Source organism: Vombatus ursinus, unplaced genomic scaffold (assembly GCF_900497805.2).
Source record: "Vombatus ursinus unplaced genomic scaffold, bare-nosed wombat genome assembly UNPS02014794.1, whole genome shotgun sequence".
NCBI lineage: Eukaryota > Metazoa > Chordata > Mammalia > Diprotodontia > Vombatidae > Vombatus > Vombatus ursinus.
In genome coordinates, this window is record NW_020954572.1 from 27986737 (window position 1) to 28012238 (window position 25502).

The 25502-nt window shown below is 34.3% G+C and overlaps 1 protein-coding gene across 2 annotated transcripts in view; it reads left to right on the plus strand.

The window, feature by feature from the left end:
• DPH6 (diphthamine biosynthesis 6) overlaps nucleotides 1-25502 on the plus strand; it is a 464350-nt gene that overhangs the window by 108146 nt on the left and 330702 nt on the right. For both annotated transcript variants that reach the window (XM_027870019.1, XM_027870020.1), the window contains exons 4-5: nucleotides 10237-10310; nucleotides 18080-18198. In XM_027870019.1, coding sequence (XP_027725820.1) covers nucleotides 10237-10310; nucleotides 18080-18198 — 193 coding nt within the window. The remainder of the gene's footprint in view (nucleotides 1-10236; nucleotides 10311-18079; nucleotides 18199-25502) is intronic.

Genomic DNA, 25502 nt, shown 5'->3' on the forward strand with positions numbered 1-25502 from the left:
CCATCACCCTCTTTGTTCAGGTTTGATGTTGTGATAAAATGAGGCTCTTGTGAGTCATTGAACATTTAACAAAGGAGGTTTACTTTGCCCTAACAAAGTAATGATATGCAAAAGGATACAGTGGCGCTTGGCTTCTCTGGTTGGGCCCTCCTTGAGATGAGGACATTTCTGGAATGGTCTTGAGAACCTTCCAAGTCTGCGAGGCAAAGAGTCTGCATGGCTTGAGCATTTTATTGGCTCTAGGCCAGGCCCTGCATCACAGAAGCCAGTCAAGTTTCATGGAGAGAGGAAGCTGCACCAGGGAAGTCACTGAGGAAGTTGAGTCCAAAGAAAGTCGAGTTAGGGGTTATGTGTGGGGGGCAAGATTAGTAGTAGAAAACTACTGTCTTACCACAGCTGCTCAACAGAGGATGGTTTCAGATTGGGTCATTGCTATAAGGAAGGAGGAGTAGAAGCCATGAACAACAAAGGTCTGGCCAATTGGTCACACAGGATGCCCTGGACATTGGTGAAGAAACTGGAGGGTTACTCAGATCTCTGCAGCTTTTTCAGGATACTTGACATTGAGTGGAGGTGTTTTCAGTTGCCTCTTTTGTTTGTTTGTTTGTTTTTTACATATCTCAAGCATTTCTTGTTTCTTTGGGATTGCACTACTATAGCTAAAAAATAATTTTTTGTTGACTTTAGGATTTATTGGGAGAGTCTAACTCTGTTCTGCTCTTTTCTTGCTACTCTTCTTCCAGAACAGAAAGTCAATCAGCAAGCACTCATAGAAGGCTTCCTGTGTGCCACACACAGTGCTGAGCATGCAGAGAAAGGGAGAAGCAATCCCTGCCCTCAAGGAGCTTATTGTCTAATGGGGAAACAAAAGGCAAATAGCAAGATAAACAGAAGATACATATAGAGTAGATGGAAGGTAATTGGAGAGGTGAAGACTCTGGGGGGGAACCAGGAAAGATCTCTTTCAGAAAGTTGGATTTATGTTGAGTCTTGAAGGAAGTTAGGGTAAACTTAGAGATGGATGTGAGAGAGCACAACATTCCAGATATGGGGTGGGGAATTTGTCCTTATTTACAAGCTAATAGAATTTCAGAATTTGAAGAGACCTCATATGTGAACTTGGATTCAGTTAAATCATAATTAAAAAGTTATCATCTGATTTTTGCTTGAAGACCTTCAAAAGGCAACACACCACCTCCTGAAGGGTCCCTTTATTCTTTTGTATGGCTTTGATTTTGGGGCAGTTTTTCCTTGCTTTTGGTTTTAAGTTTGGTCCCTACCTTTGATTTCGCTGGTGTAGAAGATTCCTGGTGAATCTTTTTTTTTACCCATTCAGATCAGCAATTTAGAGTCTTAGATTGTTGTTTGGGACTCTGAGAGATTTGGGCAGGTTCATATAGCCAGTATCAGTCAGAGGTAGGACTTTTTATTTTTTTTATTAAGTTTAAACCAGCTTCTTTGTATCTTCCACCCATGCCTCTTATATTAATCTGTCATCTGGGGTCAAGCAGAGTATCTCTTCCACATGATATTCCTTCAGATATTTGAAGACAGTTCCCATTTTCCCTCTAAACCTTTTTTCTCCTGACTTTAAGCCAAAATAATCAACATAATCTTGAGACACTTAACTATCTTGTTTGCCCTCCTCTCAGTGCTCTCTAGCTTGTCCATTTCCATGGAAAATAAGACTTCTTGAACTGAATACAATACTTTAACCTCTGTATGCCTGAGTTTCCTCAACTGTAAAACTGGGGGTAATAATAACACCTATTTTCCAGGGTTGTTGTGAGGATCAAACACAGTGCAAATACAGTGCATTTTTGGAAGTGTAAATATTTCTCAAATGAGATAATATTTGTAAAGCTCTTATTAGCACAGTGCCTGGCTTAGTAGGCACTTAATAAATGCTTGTTTCTTTCCTTCTATGCACTATGCTTTTCTGTGGGCACACAAATACAAAGAATGAAATAATCCCTACTCTTCAAGAGCTTATAGTTTTAGGAAAGACACCCTGTACATATCTAAGTATATTCAAGATTAATATATGTTGCAAAACAACAAGATAAGTAAAAATGGTTAGGTTGGAGGGCACTAACAACTTAGGAGATCAGGAAAGGCTTATAGAATATGGTGATCAAATTGCATATTGAAGGAAGAGATAGCTTCTGTGAAGCAGTGGTGAGGAGGGAGTGTATGTCAGGTAGGGGAAATGGCCACCACATGGACAGGAAAACTAGAGGTAGAGTTGTTCAGCGTGAGGAATTGTGAGAAGGTCAGTTTGGTGTGATCACAGAGTATGGAAGGGGAGTAATGTATAATGAGACTGGAATGATAGGTTGACGGCAGATTTTGAAGGTCTTTAAAAACCAAATAGAAGAGTTTATATTCTGTCCTACAGACAATAGGCAGCAAGTGGATCAGTGTATGGGAATGATGTGATCAGATCTTCTTTTCAGGAAAATCCCTTTGGCAGATGTATGAAAGATGGATTGGAGTGGGGAGGCTTGAGGCAGGAAGACCAGTTAGGTGGCCATTGCAAAAGTCTAAATGAGAGATGATGATGACTAAGCCAGCAGCAGTGAATCACAGTGTGATGTGAGAGATGTTGTAGAGATAGGAACAGAAAGATTTGGAAACTGATTAGATATGTGGAGTGACTGAGAGTCAGGTGTCAAGGATAACATTGATATTACACATCTAGGAAACAGGAAAAAAATGGTGATACCTTCAGTAGAAATACAGAAGTTTGAAGAGGGGCAAGTTTGGGGGAGAAGATAGTGAATTCTGTTTTGGACATGTTGAGTTTGAGAGTCTCCAGAACATGCAGTCTGAAAGTCCAGGAGGCTGTTGGTGATTTGGGACTGATGCTCAGGAGAGAGACTACTGGTCAACATACACATTTGGAAGACATATTCATAGAAATCATAATTAAACCTATTGGAGCTGATGGAGAGCACCTACAGTTAGTACATGATATGGGTAATAAGCCAACAATGAAGACTGAGGAGCCCATCACACAAAAGCATAAGAGACTGATTCACAAAAACTCAGATGCTTAAAGACACTTGCTTATCTGGTCTTAAAAGGAATAATTTGTCCTATGATCACTTTCCAAAGCCTGGATATCATGTCTTCCTTAGTCAAGCTTAAAATCCCACTAGCTCTTTTGTCCATACCATAGTATTGCACCATAATGAGCTTGCTGTCCTTTAAAACCTCAAGATATATTCCAGGTGCACCATCTATCCATACCCATACTATAGTGTATTTGAAAATTTGTTCACTTTCACTTTTCTTTGTCCTTTTAAAATGTAAAGTGGTTGAGCAACAGACGATGCAGCCATGTTAACTTTCTTTAGGTAACTCCAACTTTTCATCTTCCCTGGAACCTCCCCATATAGCACATTGGTTTTTACTTCCATGGAATTTAATGTATTCTGTTTTCATCTATGGTTCTTTTTGTAGTAGACTAAATTCTTATTAAATTATAAGTTTTTGAGGGCAGAATCTCTGTATCTCAGAGATGAGTGGACAATGGTAAAAGGTCTCAAAGTCAGTAAAGAGCAGGGTCAGGATTCAGATCCATGAATTCTGAGGACGAATCCAATATGTTTTCCATTACGTCTTGCCAAAAAAATGTCATAGGATTATGGGATCATATGTATAGAGCAGATGGATTGAAATATTTGTATTTATTTATATACATGTTATATACATATTTACGTACACACTGTATTCTTGCAGTAGAAATCAGAGAGAGTGAAGGGACAGTTTTCATTTTTTAAAATTGCTTTTTTAATTCATTCTTTTTAAATTTCTTTTTTACTTCACTCTTTTTAATTCCACCATGTTCCTTGGACATAGCAGTTGCTTAAGAAATGCTAGTTTAATTGAATTGGGTGGAATATTCTATACCATGCTTATAGTAGGATCTCAATATGTCTTGTTTGTTGAAAAAATTTCATTTTACTTGATAGGTCTGATACACTTTTTAAAAGTGGTAAATATATATATTATAATTGTAGTAAGTGATTCGAGACCTAGTCATTATTAAGTAAGAAATGCCACTAATATTAATTTTATTTGAACTTTGGCAAGATTTATTTTTAATCGGTACTATATCTTGATCAATTATTTCAGTGTGATTAAAAAAACAGATTTTACAAGCCATCAAAAATTATTAACTATGCTTACATTTTCTGAGAGGTTTTCATAATTAGGAAATGAGCAGATTAACTTATATCCATAGTTAATTACTGTTGGTTCAGGAAAATTACAGTTACTCTAAAAGTATGTCTACTAACAAAATAATTACTTATTGTTGTATTTTCTCACTAGGATGGTATCAAATTTTTATTTTAATGTCTCATAATAAATGATTGAAATTCTATATGACAGAAAATATTGAAATCTCTAATAAAATACAGGATTTTTATAGTCAGAGCAGAAAAAGGAAAGCATTCCAAGTATGGGAGACAGCCAGAGAAAATGCCCTGTGATGAGAGATAAGAGTGGGTTGTTTCTTGGGTGGAAGAGTAAAGTTTAAGAAGACTGGGAAAGAAGGAGGGGCTAGGTTTATGAAGGTCTTTGAATGCTAAACAGAATATTTTGCCTTTGGTCCTGGAGGCAATAGGAAGCCACTGGAGTTTACTGAGTAGGAGAGAATGACAGACCTGCTTTTTAGGAAAATCACTTTAATGTCTGAATGGAAGCTAGATTGGAGTGGGAAGAAACTTGAGGCAGGCAGATCCATCAGCAGGCTATTGCAGTAATCTAGTCATGAGATAACTAGGGTCTGCTCTAGAGTGATGGCAATGTCAGAGGAGAGAAGGGAGCACGTTTGAGAGATGTTGCCAAGGAAAAGCCAACGGTCTTGGAAACATTGAATATGGGGCAGTAAGAGAGACTGAAGAATCCTGCATGACTTTTAGGCTGAGAGCCTGAGGGACTGGGAGAAGGGTGTTACCCTCTACAGTAATAGGAGAGGTAGGTGGGGGAAGGGGAGAGAGAATTTAAGGGGAAAGATAATGAATTCTATTTTGGACATATTGAATTTAAGATGTCCACCAGACTTCCAATCTGAGATGTCTAAAAGATGGTTGGAGAAGTAAGATTGGACATCAGTAGAGAGTTTGGGGCAGGATGGGTAGATCTGAGAATTATCTGCCTAAAGGTGGTAATTAAATTCATGAGAATTGATGACATCACTAAATTAAGATAGGGGAAGAAAACAAGAGGGCCCAGGACAGAACCCTAAAAACATCTACTGTTAGAGGGTGTAATCTTTAACAGGATCTAGCAAAAGAAACAGAGAAAGAACAATTAAAATAGGTAGAAGGAAAACCAGAAGAGTGTTACCCAAGAGAAGTAGAGAGAAGAGAGTGTCAAGTAGGAGAGGGTGATCAGCAGTGTCAAAGGCTGCAGAGAGGTTAAGGAGAAGGAGGACTGAGAAAAGGCTATTGAATTTGGTAACTAAGAGATCCTTGGTAACTGGAGAGAGCAGTTTCAATGGAATGATGTGATCAGAAGTTGGATTATAAAAGGTTAAGGAGAGAGTGGGAGGAAACAAAATGGAGGTATCTATTGTAGATTTTAAAAAAATATATTCATGATATGTTGGCATTCGATTTCTACATAATTGATGAGCCACTTATACGTCCTTTATTCCTTAGTCTTGAATCATTATTTACTAGCGTATTTTTGATATATTGCTATGAAGCCACTGAGTATTAATGTATAAGTTAATTTGGTAGAATTTTTTGCCTTTTTGTGGTTTGAAATACATTGTACATGCTTATTATAAACATTACAAGGTGAAATGACCAAGTGTTCCATGAATTTTTAATTGCTATTATAGACACTTGAAGAAATTATCTGCATTATCTCCTATTTAACAACAACTTCTTTGTGTGTTATTGTTTCATTTATTTCAAGAATATCAGTATTGACTGACTTCAGTTCTTTCAGTAGGGTATCAATTCTTTGTTGGACAAGGATGTTATGTTTAAAAGACCATACCATCCATTAAATTAATTGTTTACTAGGATAATTTACAAATGCTTGATTCTTATTACCTTTTGTCATTTTCCCCAAAACTTTGCCAATATCATTGCCAGTGCAGAAATTGGTAGCCCAAAAATTAGGGCCATTTTGCATCTTTGTTTGTTTCAGGGGGTTACTATGACCAAAGACCTCATTACCAAGTGGTCAATCTACTAATGATGTGTCTCTTCACACTTAACCTATCAACAGGATCTTATTCAAAGACTTTCCTGTTTCGTGGAACCTACCAAAGTTTACATCATTTTACTGACGTAACTATCAAGAATAGTCATCTCAAAACCACGATGAGGTATTGCATAATAATCACCACACCGAAGAGTCTGAGAGAGCCCAAATAAGTACCTCAGCCATCAAACATCTGATTACTTTGCCAGGCAGACAGACAGATAGGGCAGCTAAGGGCAGTAGTGGTTCTGGGTATAAACTAATTTAAAAAATACTATTGCGGATTATGGAAGATCATGATTTACTGTTTTGCAAAACAGAGAACATTTGCCAGAAAAGCAAGCCAGATATTTACATGAGATCTAACTAAGCCAGATCACTGCCAAAACTTTTATAAATGAAATGTTGAGGAAGACAGTAAAAGGCTAAAAATAAAACAGATTTTCTGGTTCTCACAGGTACCTTAAACTATCACTGCCAAGATTCATTTTGTATTGTCTAGTTTGTCACTTCCATGACCTCTCTTTTGATTTTTATAAGGACATATTTGCTTCCGAGTATTTTGTAATTGCAAGAGTATAATTAATGTCTTCTTCCCTTTAGTAGGTCCCTGTGTATTGGAAGTTTATTCCTTGCCCCACCTTTATAGACTATGCGTTAGCATGTGTAGAATCCTAAGGGAAAATGTTAAAAGAACTTCCATCAGAGGCCTGTGATTCTCACTTGAGAAAACCCCTTGAGACTGTCCTCTTGGCATTGACAAGGCAATTTGAAGGAAGAACTCCCTAGAAAGACTCAAGATCATATCAATTGGCTACTATCCTGTATATCTTTGTAGTTTTTATTGCTTCTAGCTTTCTTTTCCTGTAACTCCTCCAACTAGCCAAAAAGATCTTTCTTTTCCAATTAAACCTTCATAAATAAGTGTCAACCTGGCCCCTTAGCACAGTGCCTCATAGATGAGATTCTTCATATCTCCCTTTTTAGTCAGACTTAAATAGATGAGGGAGCATTTCAGTCCTTTTGTCTCCTACTTATCAGATGGCAACTATCTTCAAGATTCCAAAGTGTAGCTCTGGAAGCAGAGGTGATAGAAAACTCTTTCCTCCCTTCTTCCTGGAACCATTGAAAAGGAGGGAGCATTCCTCATATTTACTTTATGATAAAGAAGTGGTACTTAGATGGAATAGTAAATGTGAGAAGCTATATTTTAGGGAGATGCTACACCTCCATCCCAATCTGGATGTAGATTTGGAGGACGTCAGCACTGTGCTTTCTTTCCACTCTATATTCTACCAATGAAGAATATCCTTTAATCTCATGAGTATATCTTATTCATGGGCTTTCTCTATTTTTCCTGTCTAGTGTAGATGCTAAGATACCAGAAAATCACTCATTTAGAGAAGAATTTGCTGTCGAAAGTAGGAATTAAAATGAACAGGAGAAACTGATCAAGTATTTCCAGTTTTAAGCTACTCAAACTCATAGAAGAGAATCCCTAAGTTACCAATTTTTAAAATGATATTTAGTTTTTGCTCATTCATAGTAGGATAACCCAATTATATTTAGACTCCAATATCTTAGTCTCAAATATTTTATGAGGAATTAAGAATGTCACTCAGGAAGATGAAGTTGGCACGGGAATTGGCATAAAAGATATATTCTGCCAAACGTATGATCAGAAAAGGAGTAAACAGGTTGTGTAGCAAGAGTGAGAAGTGACAAATGGACTACAATGCTAGTACCCACAGGAAGTTAAAAATTCTAGAGCAGGAGTTCTTAACCTGAGGTTCATGAATTTGTTTTTAAAATGTTTTGATAACTATTTCAATGTCATTTCCTTTGTTATCTTTTGCATTTTATTTTGTGCACTGAAAAACATTATTTTAAGAAGGAGTCAGTCAGCTTAACCAGACTGCCCTAGGGGTCCATAATATACAACAAAGTTAAGAACATTTGCCCTAAAGGAAGGCAGCCAATGCACTAGCTAGATCTTCTATGAAGGATTTTTTGGGGGAAAATGGATTAGAATAACCCAGAGTGAGAAGCCATGAAAAAGTTTTCTGTCCTGTTAGAGAGAGTAACCTACTTCGTAAGATAACTGGTCCGCTAAAGTAGTAAGTTTATTGAAAGTTGTGTTGTGTAACAATTTGGGAGGATGTGAAGCATAAACACATGTAATATAAAGATGTAAGAATTTTATTGCCTTATCTGGCATCTCGACCAATTTATTTTCCTTTGTGAAGTACTTTACTGGCTTTTTACTCTCCATAAACGATATACAGTCTTAACAGAATAATTTGAACTATAATTTAATACTTCTTTCATCAAAATTAGGCTATTTACTTTCACTTTACAGTAGATAAGTTTATATTAGAAAAAGATAATCTATGACTTACAATTTTGTTTCTTTGTTTTCTAGAGAATGTATTTTAAAAATCAGTTATGTTTTCTATTTCCCTATTGTTGTATTAGAGTGGTGAAATTAATATTATTGTACCACTACTTCTACTAATAGCTATTTCTGTATAGTTCTTTTAGTTAACTAAGCACATTCACATACATTAGCTTAACTTTACCCTTTTAGTTTGATTCCCTGCTCAGTACACTATATGCTATATTATATTTTACCTTTTAACTAGATAGTTGTTAACTTCTTGTAGTACAATCACTTTTTATGAAGCACAAATGGAAACAAAGGAAGGATCAAAATCACAGTTCTTTTCCTACAACTAATGTGTTTTAAGTAGTTATTTACTTGTCCCAGTGAGGTTTAGACAGATATTTTTCTACCCTTTGGGAAAGGAACCTTTAAAATGGCTGTAACACTTTTGACATCAGAAATTCCTGTTGTATATCTGATTACTTACCTTAATTTCTTCAAGTCTTGTAGGAGTTTCAGGGTTACTACGTCTTTTTAATGCATTTATTTTGTGCCAATTATTATTTGTATTTTTGTATGTAATGAAGTCAGTATCAGGTTCCCATATTTGGATGGGTCAGAGTATTAATAATATCATTTATTCTGAATTAATTTTTTTTCTGTAAACATATCCCAGGAAAGAATTGGCTTTTTTTGGAGGGTAGGGGGATGACTGGGAACTTCTCTTGTACAGTGAATTCTTATTCAGTTTGTTATCCATAATTACCCCCTAGTTACTTTCTTCATAACTATTTTCTAGATAATATACCCCGCTTTATTCCTGGCTTGCATATTATTCTTTTCTAAGTGTAATATCTTACAGTTCCTTTCATTAAATCTCATCTCAGACTAGTCCTACCAGATTCCCAAGTTGTCCATATTCATGTATTTATTTGATTGATTTTCCTTTACCTTAAAAAAAAAACCCTTCTAGTTTTGTATCATCTGCAACTTTAATCATTGCTGAATTTACATTCTGCTTTAGATTGTTATCAAATATATTGAAAATGTGAGTTCCAGTCCCTGCGGAATCATCCAAGATATATGTTCAGTTGTAGCTTTATTGACAATAACTCATCATTTTCTATCTGTCAGCTAATTTGTTATCCATGATGTTATCTTTCTCATTTCTCCTTCCTGAATATAAAAAGATCCTTCTTATCATATAAAATTTTTTTATAAAATTCAGACAAATAGTGCCCATCATATTTCTTTATCCACCACAATTGATACTTTATTTAAAAACAAACAAAAAGTTATTGATCTAAGACACCGTTTTTTTTTTAAATACGGTGCTTCTCATTATTTCCATGAAGCATCATTGAATCTTTAAATTATATTATATGAGAGCCTTTTTCAAGTGTCTCTTTATTCAGTGCATTTTCCATGCAAAATGGACTCTTGTTACTTGCCATTTAAACATTTAAAAAAATTTTCATATCTAGCAAATTTTTCTACCCCTTTACATAGATTAATATTTTATTATGTCTACATTTAATTTCCTCAAAAAAACCATAATACTTTTCTGTTTCCCAGATTATTGTTCAAGACCATATAATGATTTATCTTTTATTTTTTTTTTTCAGGAGAAAGAAGAAATAGATGGTGTATCTGTTGGTGCCATTCTTTCTGACTATCAGCGAGTTCGAGTGGAAAATGTGTAAGAAAACATTAATTTGATAGATCAGTTTAAAGTATGTATTTTGAGGACTTATATGAACCAAAGAAAGTTTGTATTTGTGTCCACTCATTAACTCAATGTTGCATTCCTCATGCTTTTTAGGCTTTAGATTTATGTAGTGACTAAATTTTAAATAAATAAAAACTTTAAAATTCATCATTCAATTAATTATATGTGTTGATGCCTATTTAATGCATCATTCCCTGTCACAATGTCAAGAGATAATGGGGGGGTGGAAGGAGACATGGAATAGCCAATATTTTAAAGATGATACATACACACACACATATATGCACATCTGGAAGTTATAGAAAGATATATACATATATACCTTCCAGTTATAGAAACTATCTACATATACATTCACACACACACACACACACACAGGCACACACACTTACCTTCCTATAAGTCTGTCAAATTTGGGGGTAGAGAGGAGGAATATTTAGGCCTTCCTGTTAATAGATTATAGTTTTGTGTTTTTTTTTCCTACTTTTAGAGCACATTGACAGTCTATACTTTGCAAAATAACTGATAAATCCAATTGTTTTAGTCATTGTCTGTTTTGGGGGGAAAGAGTAAAATCACATTTTTGACATTGTGTCAACAGAAATGTTAACTATGTAGAGAGGTTAGGCTGATTTAGGGTATATTTGAAACATGTAGTCCAATAATATAGTACTTTAATTTTACAAAGTGTACTTTATATATATTTTCTAATTTAATCCTTGTAAAATGTTCCTATGCAATAGGTAGTTCAAATATTTCTAGTCCCATTTTGCAGATAAGGAAAAAGCTGCACATAGAGGTTGAATGATCTGTCCAGGGTCATATGCTGTTAAGTAGAGGAGTGGAATTTGAATACATATCTTCCTGACTTCAATACTCCTTCTCTGATAGCAGATTGTTTCAGTTCAACCAAATGATTAGCTGAGGTTTTTTTCCTTTTCAATTGGGAACCGCTCTGGTTTGGAAATAGCACTGCTTTTTGAGTAGAAGGCCTCGATATAAATTTCTGCTGCTTATTATTTGTGAGAACCTAGGTGAACCTCTGTAGATCTCAGCTTCCTCATCTGTAAAATATTCCCATTAATATTTTAGATTATCTACCTGGAAGAGTTATTGTGAGAAAAGCTCTTGGTAAATTTATATAAGTTTGAAATTTGTTGTTGCTGTTCTTCTTGTTCTATATGATTTCATTTGTACAGGGAATTTTTGGTTGCAGACTCACTTAACCAGTGCAGATCTGTGACACTTCATTAACTTGTAGCATTAGGGTTGTCTGGGGCACTGGGAGGTTCTGGGGCTTGCACAGGGGCATACAGCCATTATAGAGGAGAGGCCGACCTTGAACTCAGGTCTTCCTGATTCTAAGACCAGCTTTCTGTCCATTAGCTGATGTTGCTTCTCATTATTATGTAAATTACTGCGGTTTTAGAAACGTCATGCATATTCACATATAAAGAACATGGAGAGCCCAGTATTATTTAGTGATTAGAAAAGGAATTGCCAGTGTCTGTTTTGGTAAAGATTAAATTAAGAATTAAAAATGGACACATATGTGAATGAAAATGAATGAAATGAGCTTTTCTTTTAGAAATTTTACTACTTGAACAAAAAATAGAAAAGATTATTGGGTATTTTTATTAAAAATATGCATATACTTAACATATGTATATGTAATCTTTCTATAGAGAATTTTTAAGGATGCAATATTTAAAGGAAATTAGAGTATGTTAACATTCATACTACAGAATGGACTCTAATCCAGCTAGTTCATTCAGAATATATACTCATGTACAGAATTAAATATGGAAATATCCTGTCTTTTTTCCAAGTCTTTGTCAAATGTTTAGAGAGTGCCAAACAAACTTCCATAGTGGCGAATATGCCTGACCATCAAAAATGTTGTTCGGGGGGCAGCTAGGTGGTGCAGTGGATAGAGCACTGGCCCTGGATTTAGGAGGACCTGAGTTCAAATCTGGCCTCAGCCACATAACACTTACTAGCTGTATGTGACCCCATTGCTTAGCCAAAAAAAACCAAAACCAAAAACAAAAATGATGTTCAGAAAGTTGGTAAATTATGGAACGGACAGGAGCCTTTATTGTAAAATACTTACCTCAGTTATTAAGGTAGGCCCTAGCCAAGTGTTTGGGAATGAAGATCACCTGCAAAGACCACTGTTATGGGGGAGGGGGAGGAAATGTACATGATAACTCTGTTGTGTATTTAAAAGGAGTAGCAAGCTGTACATAGTGAATTTGTGGCTTTATGTGCAATCATCTTTTTTTTTGTATGGTGTTATGGAACTGCTTGTTTTATTCCATAAGTTTAAAAAATTTTTTTTTAAAAAGAGTACTGTTATATTAAGATGTTGTGAAGATATTTAATTAGCAGAATGTAGAGAATATATTCTGAATAAAAGTTGCGAACTATTTAAAAGTATAGTATAAAAGCTATTATTTTAAGTTTTATTGTTTTATATTTATTTAGACAATTACCATATTGTTGAAATTACTCTTTATTTTTAACTTATCTATGACTTTAAACTACTACTTTAAAAATTACCTTTTGGAGTCAGAAAGTTGTTGTTCATTTGTTTCAATTGTTTGACTCTGTGACCCAATTTGGGCTTTTCTTGGCAAAAATACTAGAGTAGTTTACCATTTTCTTCTCCAGTTTGTTTTATAGATAAGGAAACTGAGGCAAACAGGGTTAAGTGACTTGTTCAGGGTCACACAGCTAGTAAGTGTCTGAGGCCAGATTTGAACTCAGGAAGATGAGTTTTCCTGACTTCAGGCCAGGCGCTCTTATCTGTTGTGCCACATAGCTGTCCTAGAGTGAGAAAGACTAGAGTTCAAATCAAGCCTCAGACATTTTCTGGCTGCTTCATCCTGGGCAAGTCACTTAACCTTTGTCTCAGTTATGTTATGATAATAATAGCATTTACCTTCTAGAGTTGTGGAGATCAATTGAGATCATATTTATAAAATGCTTCACACAGTATCTGGCACAGAGTAGGTGCTTAACAAATGCCAATTTCCTTCTTACAGAAAGGTTTTAGTAGATTAGAGGTGCAGAATGAGATATACATTTTGACAGGGTCAAAAAAAATTTACCCTTCATATGCCTTAAATTAAAATTAGTCATGAAATTAAAAATTAAATTAAATTTAAAAATGAAAAACTCATAAAATTAAAAATTAAACAGGATTTAAAATGTTGAAATCACCTTCAATAACTGGTATTTGGTTTTAAATCATGAAGTTGTTTAGGCACTGTTAGCAGTTCTGAGAATAACAACCTTCAAATCAATTGTCAAAACAACAGTATTTAAAGGCTTTTTAGTTTAGTTCAAAATATGGTTAATACTATATGTAATAAATAGGAAAGATTTAGGGAGAAAGACAATGAGTTCTGTTTTGGACATGTCCAGTAGGCAGGTATTGATTTGGAACTGGAGCTCAAGGGAGAGAATAAAACTGGATTCATAATATTAGGAGCCATCTGTGTATGTGTACATGTACATATACATATACATACACACACATACAGTTGAATCTATAGGAACTGACAAGGTCAGGGAACCATTAGAGTTTATTGAGTTGGAGAGTGACATCATAGTCAGGCCTCAGAACGTTCGGTTGGACTGGGGGAAGACTTGGCAGCAGAGAGAGCAGTTGAAGGTCACAGGAGAGGAAAACTGATGTCTGTTTTGAAGGAAAAAGCCTAAGTTGAAACCCTGACCTGAGGAAAAGGAGAGTCTGACCTAAAGAAAGACCCCTGGGGCAAAGGAAAAGTTCTCAGTTTGAATCGGTCCCTAGAGTAGTAGAGTAGAGTCAACTCCTGAGGCCTCAGCAACAAAATTGAGTAATCTATCAGACAATAAAAAGACTTTTATGATGCCAAGGATGGTAAGATACAAATTCAGAAGAAAATAATTCAAAATCTCCTTCAATCAGCAGCTCCTTTTGCTATCCCCCTCACCTTCCCCCCAAAAAAAAAACAACCCCAGCTTGTCCAAAAGAATAATTATAATTCATCAAAGAAATGATGTAGGAGTTTAAAAAAAGACAATATAAAAGAAATGAGAAATATAGATAGACTTGGGAAAAGGATCACTAGCTTAACAGAGAAGATATAAAACCTTACAGTAGTAACAAACTCCTTAAAAATCTGAGTGGACCAAATAGAAATTAACGATTCTAAGAGATAAAAAGAATTCTCAAAACAAAGCCAAAAGTGAAAACAATCAAGCAAAATTAATATATTTCTTATAAAAAGTTACCGACCTGGAAAACATTGAGAAGAGATATAACCTACTGTGGTGGCAAAGAACTGAAAATTGAGATTCACATCATTTGGGGAGTCGCTGAACAAGTTGTGGTATATGATTATGATGGAATACTGTTGTGCTGTAAGAAATGATGATCAGGATGGTTTCAGAAAAACCTGGGAAGATTTATGTGATCTGATAAAAAATGAAATGAGCAAAGGGCAGCTAGGTGGCGCAGTAGATAGAAGTCACTTAATCCCCATCGTCCCACAAAAAAAAAAAAGAAAAAGAAAAAAAGTGAAATGAGCAGAATTAGGAGAATATTATACATAGTAACAACAATATTATAATGATAATCAACTGTGAAAGACTTAGCTACTCTGATCACAATAATGAACACAACAATTCCAAAGGACACATGGGGAAAAATTCTGTCTACCTCTAGAAGGAGAGCTGATGAACTCAGTGCAAATTGAAACATGTTTTTGTTTTTGTTTTTTTTTTTCACTTTATTTGTCTTGATTTTTTTTTCAACATGACTGACGTGGAAATATGTTTTGCCTGACTTCATATGTATTGGGTGTCATATTGTTTGCTTTCTCAGTAGGTTGTTAGAGGGACCAGTGAGAAGAAAAGAATTCAGAATGGAAAATAAACATTTTTGTAAAAGAGATAAGAATCATAGATTATCTGAAATCAACAACAAAAAAACCTGGATATCATATTTTAATAAATTATTAAAGAAGATTACCCAGAACCTGGGGGTAATGTGAAAATAGCAAGAATCCACCTATTATCTCTCAAAACTCCAAAATGAAAACTCCCAAGAACCTCACTGTCAAAATTTAGAACTTCAAGATAAAAGAAAAGCTACTGTGAGTAGCCAGAAAGAAAGAATTCAAATTATCATGGAACCACAATCAGGATTGCACAAAATTTAGTAGCTATAATATTAAAAGAGTGAAGAGCATGGAATGAGATACTACATAGGACAGATGATAAAGGTCTGCAATCAAGAATAACTTACCTGGCAAAACTGAGTATGATCCTACGAGAAGAAAAAAAAAGTTCTTCAATGAATAGAGAACTTTCAGACATTGCTGATGAAAAACCCAGAACTGAAACAGAACATTTAAATATAAATAAGAGAATTTAGAAAAATAAAATGGTAAATACAAGTGAACAGTCAAAGGTTGCTTTATAAGGGTGAGCTTTTCACATTTTAAGGGAGGGGGAGAAGTTAAAAGTTCTTTCAAAATCTTAATATCACAAAGCATCATAGGGATCATGAGTGGAGAGAAGACAAATAGTTTTGTTATATTTTGAAGATGTTGTTCATCTTTCATTTTCAAAGAGGACCAATGACATCATGGTCATCATCATCAATCAGTCATGACATCACCAATGACAAGTCTCAACTTGTGCATGAACTGGATTTAAGTGAGGTAGATTTGCACAAAGTCATCAACCTCATTCTCTCTTCCAGAATCATCAAAATCCAGTATCAAGACAAGTCAAGACAAACAGCGATGGCCAGGATGTAGTGGATGACCTTGGCATCTTTGATGTCTGACCAAACTCTAATCCCTCCACACCACCTGCTTCAACCACTTTCATGGTCATTGGAACAAATTGTTCTCATTCACCCATTCCATGAAGTATTCCCATGCTTAGGATAGACATCCCCCTAACTCACTGATGGGTTTGAGACCTATCAGTTACCCTCAACTTGGTTTAGCCCATCTGCCGAGATGGTTTTACCAGGGTGTGGCTGCTGCACATGCTACAACTTCTTGGAGCCACAGGTGAGAAGAGGGCCAAGAATACTCACAGAGTTTGGTGTAGGAACATAATCAACTCAACAGGGATACAGATCAGAAAAGGAAAAGGAGAAAGTAGAATATAAGTGGAAAACCATTTTAACTAAGTTCAAACAGATTTAACAACCTCTGTACTTTGGGAGAGGCTAATAAAATTATCATATTTCTTTGTATTTCATCACTTGGTGAGTAACATTCTATGCTAAAAGGGTTTCAAATGAAAAAAAAAATGATCTCTTGGGCCCATCCTAAGCTGCCAAAATGGATGAAATATTTTAAAAATTCACCAAACCAACAAAATTTTTGATTCACAGGGTGGCAGAAAATCAGTTTATTTTTTTCCAATATGATTGAGTCTCTATATTGTCAGAAACTGTTTCACTAAATTTGTCCGGCCAATGGGAAAAAAAAGTCAATATTGAAATGGAAAGAGCACCTAATTAAGATGCAAGAGATCTGACTACTAGTCCTAACTTTGCTACTTCCTAGTTATTTAATTGTTGATTTGTCACTTAATTTCTTTGAGGTACAGTTTCCTCATCTGTAAAACTAGCATGATATCTATCTACCCTGCTTATTTTCAGAGGTGTTAAGATAAGATTTTATACAATGTTTACCAAAAATTAATAAAATATTTAGCATTGTCCAAATGTAAAGGATGATAACTACGATGATTTTTTTATATTGACGAAACTTAGGAGAACAAATGATTGAATTTTTCATTTTTCGCTTAGTTATGTGGAATCATAGAGATATAGTCTAAACTGGCTGTCTTTTTTCCCTTCTTTATGTAATAGTCTTGAAGTAGGCTTTAGCATGTGTTGAGATAAAGAATGTTCATGGAAAAATGAATAAAAGTAAAGCATGTAAATGTAGTAAAAAGGAATTTGAGAAACAAGGTGACGTGATTATAATAATGTCACATGGTTAAATTTTTTGAGTTATTATAGAATTTAACAATAATGAAAGATTTGACACTGGAAATCAGCACAACAACAAATGTTCAGTGTTAAAGATGGAAATGATATAACAACTTAATTCAGAGTTCTCTATTCTTAAACATTCACCAAAATGTAATTAGGCAGCAATAATTATATTTTTACTGTGTGAAAATAGGGATCTTTTTCTTTAATTCAGTTAGATAACAACTACTTACTGTGTGCAGAAATTTGAAGGGGCTGAAACAAACATGAATAAATAATACATGATCCAGGCATTCAAGCAATTTCCGTGTATTTGAAAAAAAATCAGGATATTTACACATAAAAAATTTAGAGTACAATTTAAAACAAGAAAAGTGGTTTTTCCTTGTCTTGAGTCTTATTGACATTATAAATAGTGCTGCCTAGAAAGTTTTAATAGTTTTATTAATAGTCCTTAGCTACTAGAATTTCTTGTGCTAAGCTTTCTGTACTTAGAAACTTACTACAAATGTATTTATAATCTGCCCAGAGGTTTCAGTTTATCTATATTTTAGTATATAGTCCTAAGGATTAAATTTGTTTATGTTCTATAGAAGCTTCATTATATGTAGCATTTGTGGTCTAAAAGTCTCAATTCTTGATAAATCCATTATGTTTAAAATCAAGTTAGTGTGGAGTAATAAGTACAATATTTTGATTTAATCCTCTTTTTCCCTTAAAAAAACAGATGTAAGAGGCTTGATCTTCAGCCTTTAGCTTACCTTTGGCGTCGAAACCAGGAAGATTTGCTTAGAGAAATGATATCATCTGACATCCAAGCCATGGTCATCAAAGTAGCAGCTTTTGGTAGGTATCTTGATTTTTGTCAGTTACCATTCATAAGCAACTGTAGAAAAAGAGAGGAGGATTTTCAATATAAAAACAGAAACTATAAAGTAAGATTTGATTTAAATACTCATGAATTGGTAAAAAAAAAAGATAGATTTTTAAAGGAATCTTTGGCCATTTATTGGAGTAATTAATGGATTCCCTTCCCTCCCGTGTCGTATTATTCATTTTACTTCAGACCTTGAAAACATAATATTATTTTCCCTTTTTCCTTTTTTCTTTTCTTACTTTTTTTTAGATCTAAGGCCTATTTATGACATTCTTAATTAATTTTCTCCATATCATACTTCATATTTTTCATATGTATTAATAAGTGTGAGTATTTTATTTGTTTTCACTAGGCTCAATGTCTACATTAGGTAAAACGAATGAAACTATCAATTTACGTTTCAGATGTTGTGAAAATTACTTCAGACACTTGGTTTTATTTTTCCTGTTTTTGTTTTTTTTTTAAGCATAAGAAATTGTATTTGATTTTTTTTTTTTTGGTGAGGCTGGAATTAACGAATATTTTTTAGTTAGCATAAATATATCTGGCATTATCATTATAAAACTAATATTAATATTGGGCTTATTATTAAATTCACAGAATCATGTCCATGTCCCTAATTTTTGGGATGCGAATCCAATAAAACTATTGGGTTCCTTTACAGAAAATCACCTAGTGTCTCTTAGAATCAAAAGATTTAGGGTTGGAATTATTCTTAGAGATCATCTAGTCCAAAAACCTCAGTTTGTAAATGAAGAATCTGAGGCTCAGAAAGTTGTACAAGATCAGAAGCTAATTACTGGCTGAACAAGAATTTTAACCCAAGACATTTAAAAAAAATTTATAAATAATTTTTATTGATATATTCTTTTTCTTACTTCATCATAGTTATATCACAAGTATCTCTGACCTTCCTCCTCCCAGAGTGTCATCCCATATAAAAATGTTTTTTAGAAAGAGAATAAAATCAGCACAACTGACTAGCACATTGAAAAAAATATGTGCAATATCTAACACCTGTGGTCCTCTCATCTCCAGAAAGGAGCAGGTTGAGGGTATTCTCCATATTTCTTCATTCAAGTTCTGCTGGATCTTAATAATTTCATTACATTTACTTTTGATTTCTAGCATACAGTTATATTTTTCATTTACATTGTTGTAATTATTGTATATATTGTTTCCTTGACTCTGCTTACTACTCTCTGCATTAGTTCATATGACTTTTCCATGCTTCTCTGTATTCATCACACTCATCTTTTCTTACATCACAGTAACATTCCATTACGTTCGTATACCACAGTCTGTTTAGCCATTCCTTAATTGATAGACATCTACTTTGTTTCCAATTCTTAGCTAATGCAAAAAATGCTGCTATAAATATTTCAGAGTACATGGGGACTTTCTTCTTATCTAAGGCTTCCTTGGGGTATAAGCCCAGCAATGAAGTCTCTGGTTCAAAGGGTATGAGTATTTTAATCACTTTATTTGTATTATTCCAAATTGCTTTACAAAATGGTTGTACCATGTCACAACTCCACCAACAATGAATTATTTTTTCTATCATTCTACAACCCTTTAAACATTGATTATTGCCGTTTTTGGCATTTTTGCCAGTTTGCAGAATGTGAGGTAAAAAACTCATGGTTGTTTTGATTTTCATTTCTCTTGATGTTAGTGATTTAGAGCATTCTTTAATGTAGTTGTGAATACTTTGCAATGCTTCTTTTGAGAAATGTTTGTTCATAGCTTTTTGACCACTTATCTATTGCGGAATAATTATTAATTATTTGTAGATGATAGACAAATAGAGATATAGTTTATGTAACTTAGGTAGCAAATCCTTGTAAGAAAAATTTGACATAAGGATTTTTTTTCTTCATTCAACCATTCCCTTCTTATCCTAGTTGCATTATTTTTTATCTGTACAGAAGCTTTTCAGTTTCAAGAAACCAAAGTTTATCTATTTTATCTTTTAAATTGCCTCAGTCTCTTGTTTGATTAAAAATACATCTTGTTTCCATAGCTATTAGAGGTATATAATCTGTTTCTCTTCTAATTTTTTATAGTATGATTTTTAATATTAAGGTCACCTATCCATTTAGAATGTGTTGTGGAATATGTTGTGAGGTGCTGGTCTGAGCCTAATTTCTGCCAGTCCACTTTCCAGTTTATTCAATTTCCAATATAAATTATGTAGCCAGTTTGAGTATAATCATATTATTAATCTCTAAAATAACCTTACTACAAGCCATGAATGACTTTTTAGACAAAATTTATCACCTTAAATATTACTCCAAACCATTACAGAGTACATAGTATTATTGATAATGAATGTTTGTCTCCTTATATTTGTGAGAAACTCATTACTAGCTGAAATTATTTTGAATGGTAATCCAGAATATCTCATTTAGAGAATATTGCAACTTGAGTATCAAAAAAGCAAAGATTAAGATATATTTTCATTTCTGGAGAAAATAAAAGGTTACTCATTGCTATAGATAGCCAAAGGCACTTTTAGGTGCAGCTCTTTGGAAACCACAAGGTAAGGAAACAATTTCAGTGGCAGAGATCATGTCCTCTTTGGAAGGGGCAGAAGCTGCCTACACACAGTGCTTAGATCAAAGGTTCCCAAAGTGAGTAATACTGCCCTCGGAGGGTAGGGAGTGGTAGTAACCTTGGATGCACTTGTGGGGTGTTGAATAAAAATAAGGGGGTAGTAGAAGCATAAGCAAAGAAGATAAGATTAAAAAAATTTGGAAAAACTGTTCAAACTTGTTTCATCTGTTGTGTAACAGAGTTAAAGTTGTAGTGATTACGTTATTTTCCAAATAAACACACAAAATGCAAGTTATAACCAATCAGTGGTCAAGTCCCCCAACAGGTCTTGACAAGCAAGTGTTGGCAGGTGAGCACATCAGGCATTGTCGGGAAGTCTAGTATGCATCAGCAGGGATAAGTGCATGTAATGACTTGTTTACAATATGATACTATACGATTATATGATGCAATATTGTGTCATCAAAATTTTTGATGCAGGAAAAGAAAAAACAAATTTACAATAAATTATTAAATTTAAGGTGCGTCATTTAAAAAAATTTTATAGTTTTTGATTTGACACACATTTCAAAAAAAAAGTGTCAAAGGATTAAAGAAAGCAGATTTCCAAGGGGGCACTGAGTAATTTTTTTATTTTTTTGGAAGTGGGGTGGTAGGCCAAATAAGTTTGGGAACCTCTGGCTTAGATGATTATCCCTGCTAAACAGCATAACTTGTGTCTTATTAAAATTTAGTTTTAGTCAACTTGATTTCATCCAAGTCCCTAAATGATTTAAAGTTCTGTTCAAAGTGTCTCTCCTATTACCAAGACTCTAGAAAGAACTTGAATCATTTAAAATGAGTGATAAAAATGTACTTTATTACCCTCTAGTCAAGATTGCCATTTATATTAATTTAGATAAATGCTCTTAGTTTTCTTTTGTTTTTATATGTATCTTTTAGTGGCATTTTTAGGTATTAAGCATTTAAGTAAAACTCAGTTCTGTGCTTATTTGTCCTCTGAGTCTCATTGGCAAAATACTTGATTTTAACATTTGTAACAAACTGTTGCCACAGATGACCTACATCTTGCAAAGATGAAAAATATGTTCAAATACATTTTTAAAAAGGGTTTATTGAGTGGCACATGCTTTGTAACAATATAGAAACAGTTGAGAAACATATTAGTGATATAATATATCATTTTAGAATTACAGGCCTTCAAGCAGTTTTTCATATAAAACTGTCAAAAATAGTTTTAAATGGAAAAGGGACATTAGGACCTTTTATTTTGGGGTCAGTAGAGTTTTGTGGCGCATTAGACCAAAGAATGGCTGTTGTAATAGGAAAGAGCCAATTCTATATGAATGGATAAAATATATGTGTAGTAATTGTATAACCTTAGTGTTTGACAAGTCTTCTGACTAGGATTCCTGTGAAAGTTTCATGCATGTTATAAGGAGCTTATGTGGAGAACATTTTTCCTCATTGAATTGTGTTCTGTTAGATGGTCTTTACCTCAAAAAGTAATAGAAACTTCCTAATACCTGATAGTTATTATTTAAATATTTTTGAGTTCAGCTGAGTAGTGGCTAAAACACAAGCGACCCAATTAGAAGGGAATAACTTTTAACATATGGACTAGAATCTAGGGTCAGAAGATCTCCTGCAATCATATGAAACCAGTGACCAGGGGACAAGGAGCATCTCACTATCCACATGGAATCCCTCTTCAGCTTCAGCCTTGTACTAGGGCTCCTCTATCACAGTGATGAACACCTTTGCAAGTATACATCTTGTTTTATGCCTCATCTAAATGTTTATGATCATAGTTATTGAAGAGAGGTAGTTACATCTTTCACAGAATCTTGAATAACTGATGAATGGATGGGAGGCAGTTTATTGGAAAAGATCCTTTAAGGTGACTTCTTTTCCTACTCAATCAAATGCTTTTTAATAATCAACAAAGAGCAAGCACAATGGGATCTTGTATTGTCTACATCTTTTAGTTACAAGGTTGTAAAGATTATGGTCTGTTATAGAATATTGCTTTCAAAAATGGGTTTATTGCCTACTAATACCTTCATGTAGAATGTCCTCCATTTATATGTAGATGACTCTCTCAGAGATTTTGTATAGATAGGAAAATAGACAATGATGCCCAGCAGTCACTTTTTGGAGATATTAAATAAATTTTTTCACCCCTTTTTTATCTTTCTGTTCTTCAAGTAATTCCTGAATCAGTCCCATCATGTCCTTACAATTTGGTAAACTTTCATGTTGTTGTTTATATGTACTTAGTCTAATCTGTCTTCTTTCAACATCTTTATTCTATTTAGTGTTGTTTCTAACTTACTGTAAGGATTTCTTCTCCATTTACCATCAGCAACTCTGCTTGGTTTCTACTCCACACAATATCATACCCACTCCTGTCCCCCGATAAACTGATCAATTGAAATTTCATCACCTTTCAGATTGACTCAGTTTTTGATTTTTAATACCTTCTCAGCTCCCTCGATTGTCTCTATCGTCTGATTGGAGGGCTGGAAGGTAGAGCAATAAACTCCCGGTTTGTTGTTGTTGTTGTTCAATCATTTTTCAGTGGTGTCAAACTCTTTATTTGGAATTTTCTTGGCAAAATAGTAGAGTGGTTTGCCATTTCCTTCACTAGCTCATTTATAGATGAGGAAACTGAGGCAAATAAGGTTAAGTGACTTACCCAGGGTCACCCAGCTAGTAAGTATCTAAGGCCAGAATTAAACTCAAGAAGATGAGTCTTCCTGACTCCAGGCCCAGAGTCCTATCCACTTCACCAGCTAGCTGCCCCCAAAGGTATTCTTGGCAAAGATACTAGAGTAGTTTGTCATTTCCTTCAACAGCGGATTAAGGTAAACAAAGGTTAAATGACTTGCCCAGGATCACACAGCTACTAAGTGTCTGAGGTTGGATTTGAACTCATGTCTTCCTAACTCCAGTCCAGCACTCTGTCCACTGAACCACTTAGCTGCCTCTTTTATAGAAGTTTCAGAACTTTGCAGTTAACTCTTCATTTTATATCAGCAGCTCTCCTTGGTTTTGATTCCATAAAATATCACATTCTGGTGATACTTTTACCTTCTCCTTTTTCATCTTCATTTTTTATGTTGCTGTCCTTCATTAGATTATAAGCTGTTTCAGTGCAGGGGCTGCCTTTCTTTTTCTTAAATTCTTTCAGTGACAAACAGGATTTATATTTGATCCTGGAGGTGACTGGGAAGCATCTGCATTTATTCAGTTAGGTGTTGACATGGTTACACCTGCACTTTAGGAAAATCACTTGGACAGCTGAGTGGAGAATGGACTGAAGGGAAGAAAGACTTGTAGCCGGAGGACCAATCAGCAGGTGGGGAGGAGGTGAAGGAGATGAAGGCCTACACCAGGGTGGTTTCAGCATCAGAGGGGATAGAAGGGGGAAATTGACAAGCCTTGGCAATAGATTGGATATTGATAAGAGATAAGAGATAGTGAAGAGTCAAGGGTAACACTTAGGTTATGAGCCTGAGACAATTGGGAAAATGGTTATGCCCTTGATAGTAATAAGGAAATTTGGAAGTGGACAGAGTTTGAGGGCAAATATAATGAATTTAGTTTTGAATGTGCTTTTGACAGTGATTTCTGCTTGATAAGTCAAGTGTTTTCTGACTAAAGCAACTTTTTTTTTGGTAATTTTTTTTTAATTTTAAATACTAAATGAGAAAAGGGAAAAAAAAAACATTGTCATGTACACAGCAGACCATAAGAGAGGATTCAATATAAAACAATAAATTTCCATTTCAACAAAACCTATGTAATAAATACTATACATTGTTTTCTAAGCTGCCCAGCTTTTCTTTGCTTTCTTGTTGGTTTTCTTTTGTTCTGTGTACTTTTTACTTTACTTTTTTTTCCCTCCCTGTCCCCCCCCCAAGAGACCTACAATTAAGCATTGATATATATGTATGTATGTATGTAGTATGTATATGACCATACTATGCTTATTTTCCTCCTATCTTATTTCCTCCTATGCTTATTTCCTCCTTCTTATTTCTCTGAAGGTGGATAGCATCTTCCTTCATAAGTCCAAGTTTTTCCATGTTTTTCTAAATCAACCAGCTCATCATTTCCTAGACCACAGCAATATTACAACCCAATAGAAATTATCCTTTTTATACTTCAACAATGCTTTCACTTTATAATATAGTTTAAGGTCTGATACTGCTTTATCTACCTCCTTTACATCTTTTTTCCCCCCGGTTTCTTTCAGGTTCCTAACCTTTTGTTCTTCCAAATGAACTTTGTTATCAATTTTTCTAACTCAGTAAAATTTTTCTTAGTAATTTAATTGGGATGACATTGAATAAATAGATTAGTTAGTTGTCACTTAAAATTATTCTGGCTTTACCTACTCATGAACAATAAATAGTACTTCAGTTATTTATATCTGAGTTTATTTGTATAAAAAGTATTTTATGTTTATGTTCATATAGTTCCTGTATCTGTTTTGGCAGATGTACAGTCAGGTAATTTATACTGTCTAAATATTTTAAATGGTCTAAAGCAATGTTGAATAATATTGCTAACACATACTGTAGTTTCCCTATTTTTCACTTTTGATTAAATCTATTATAATTTTAATTTTGAGATCATGCTTTTTTTACGTACCTAATTCTACTCCAGCCCTTTCTTTTATATTTGTGTGCATCTCTCATTTTTATGTTTC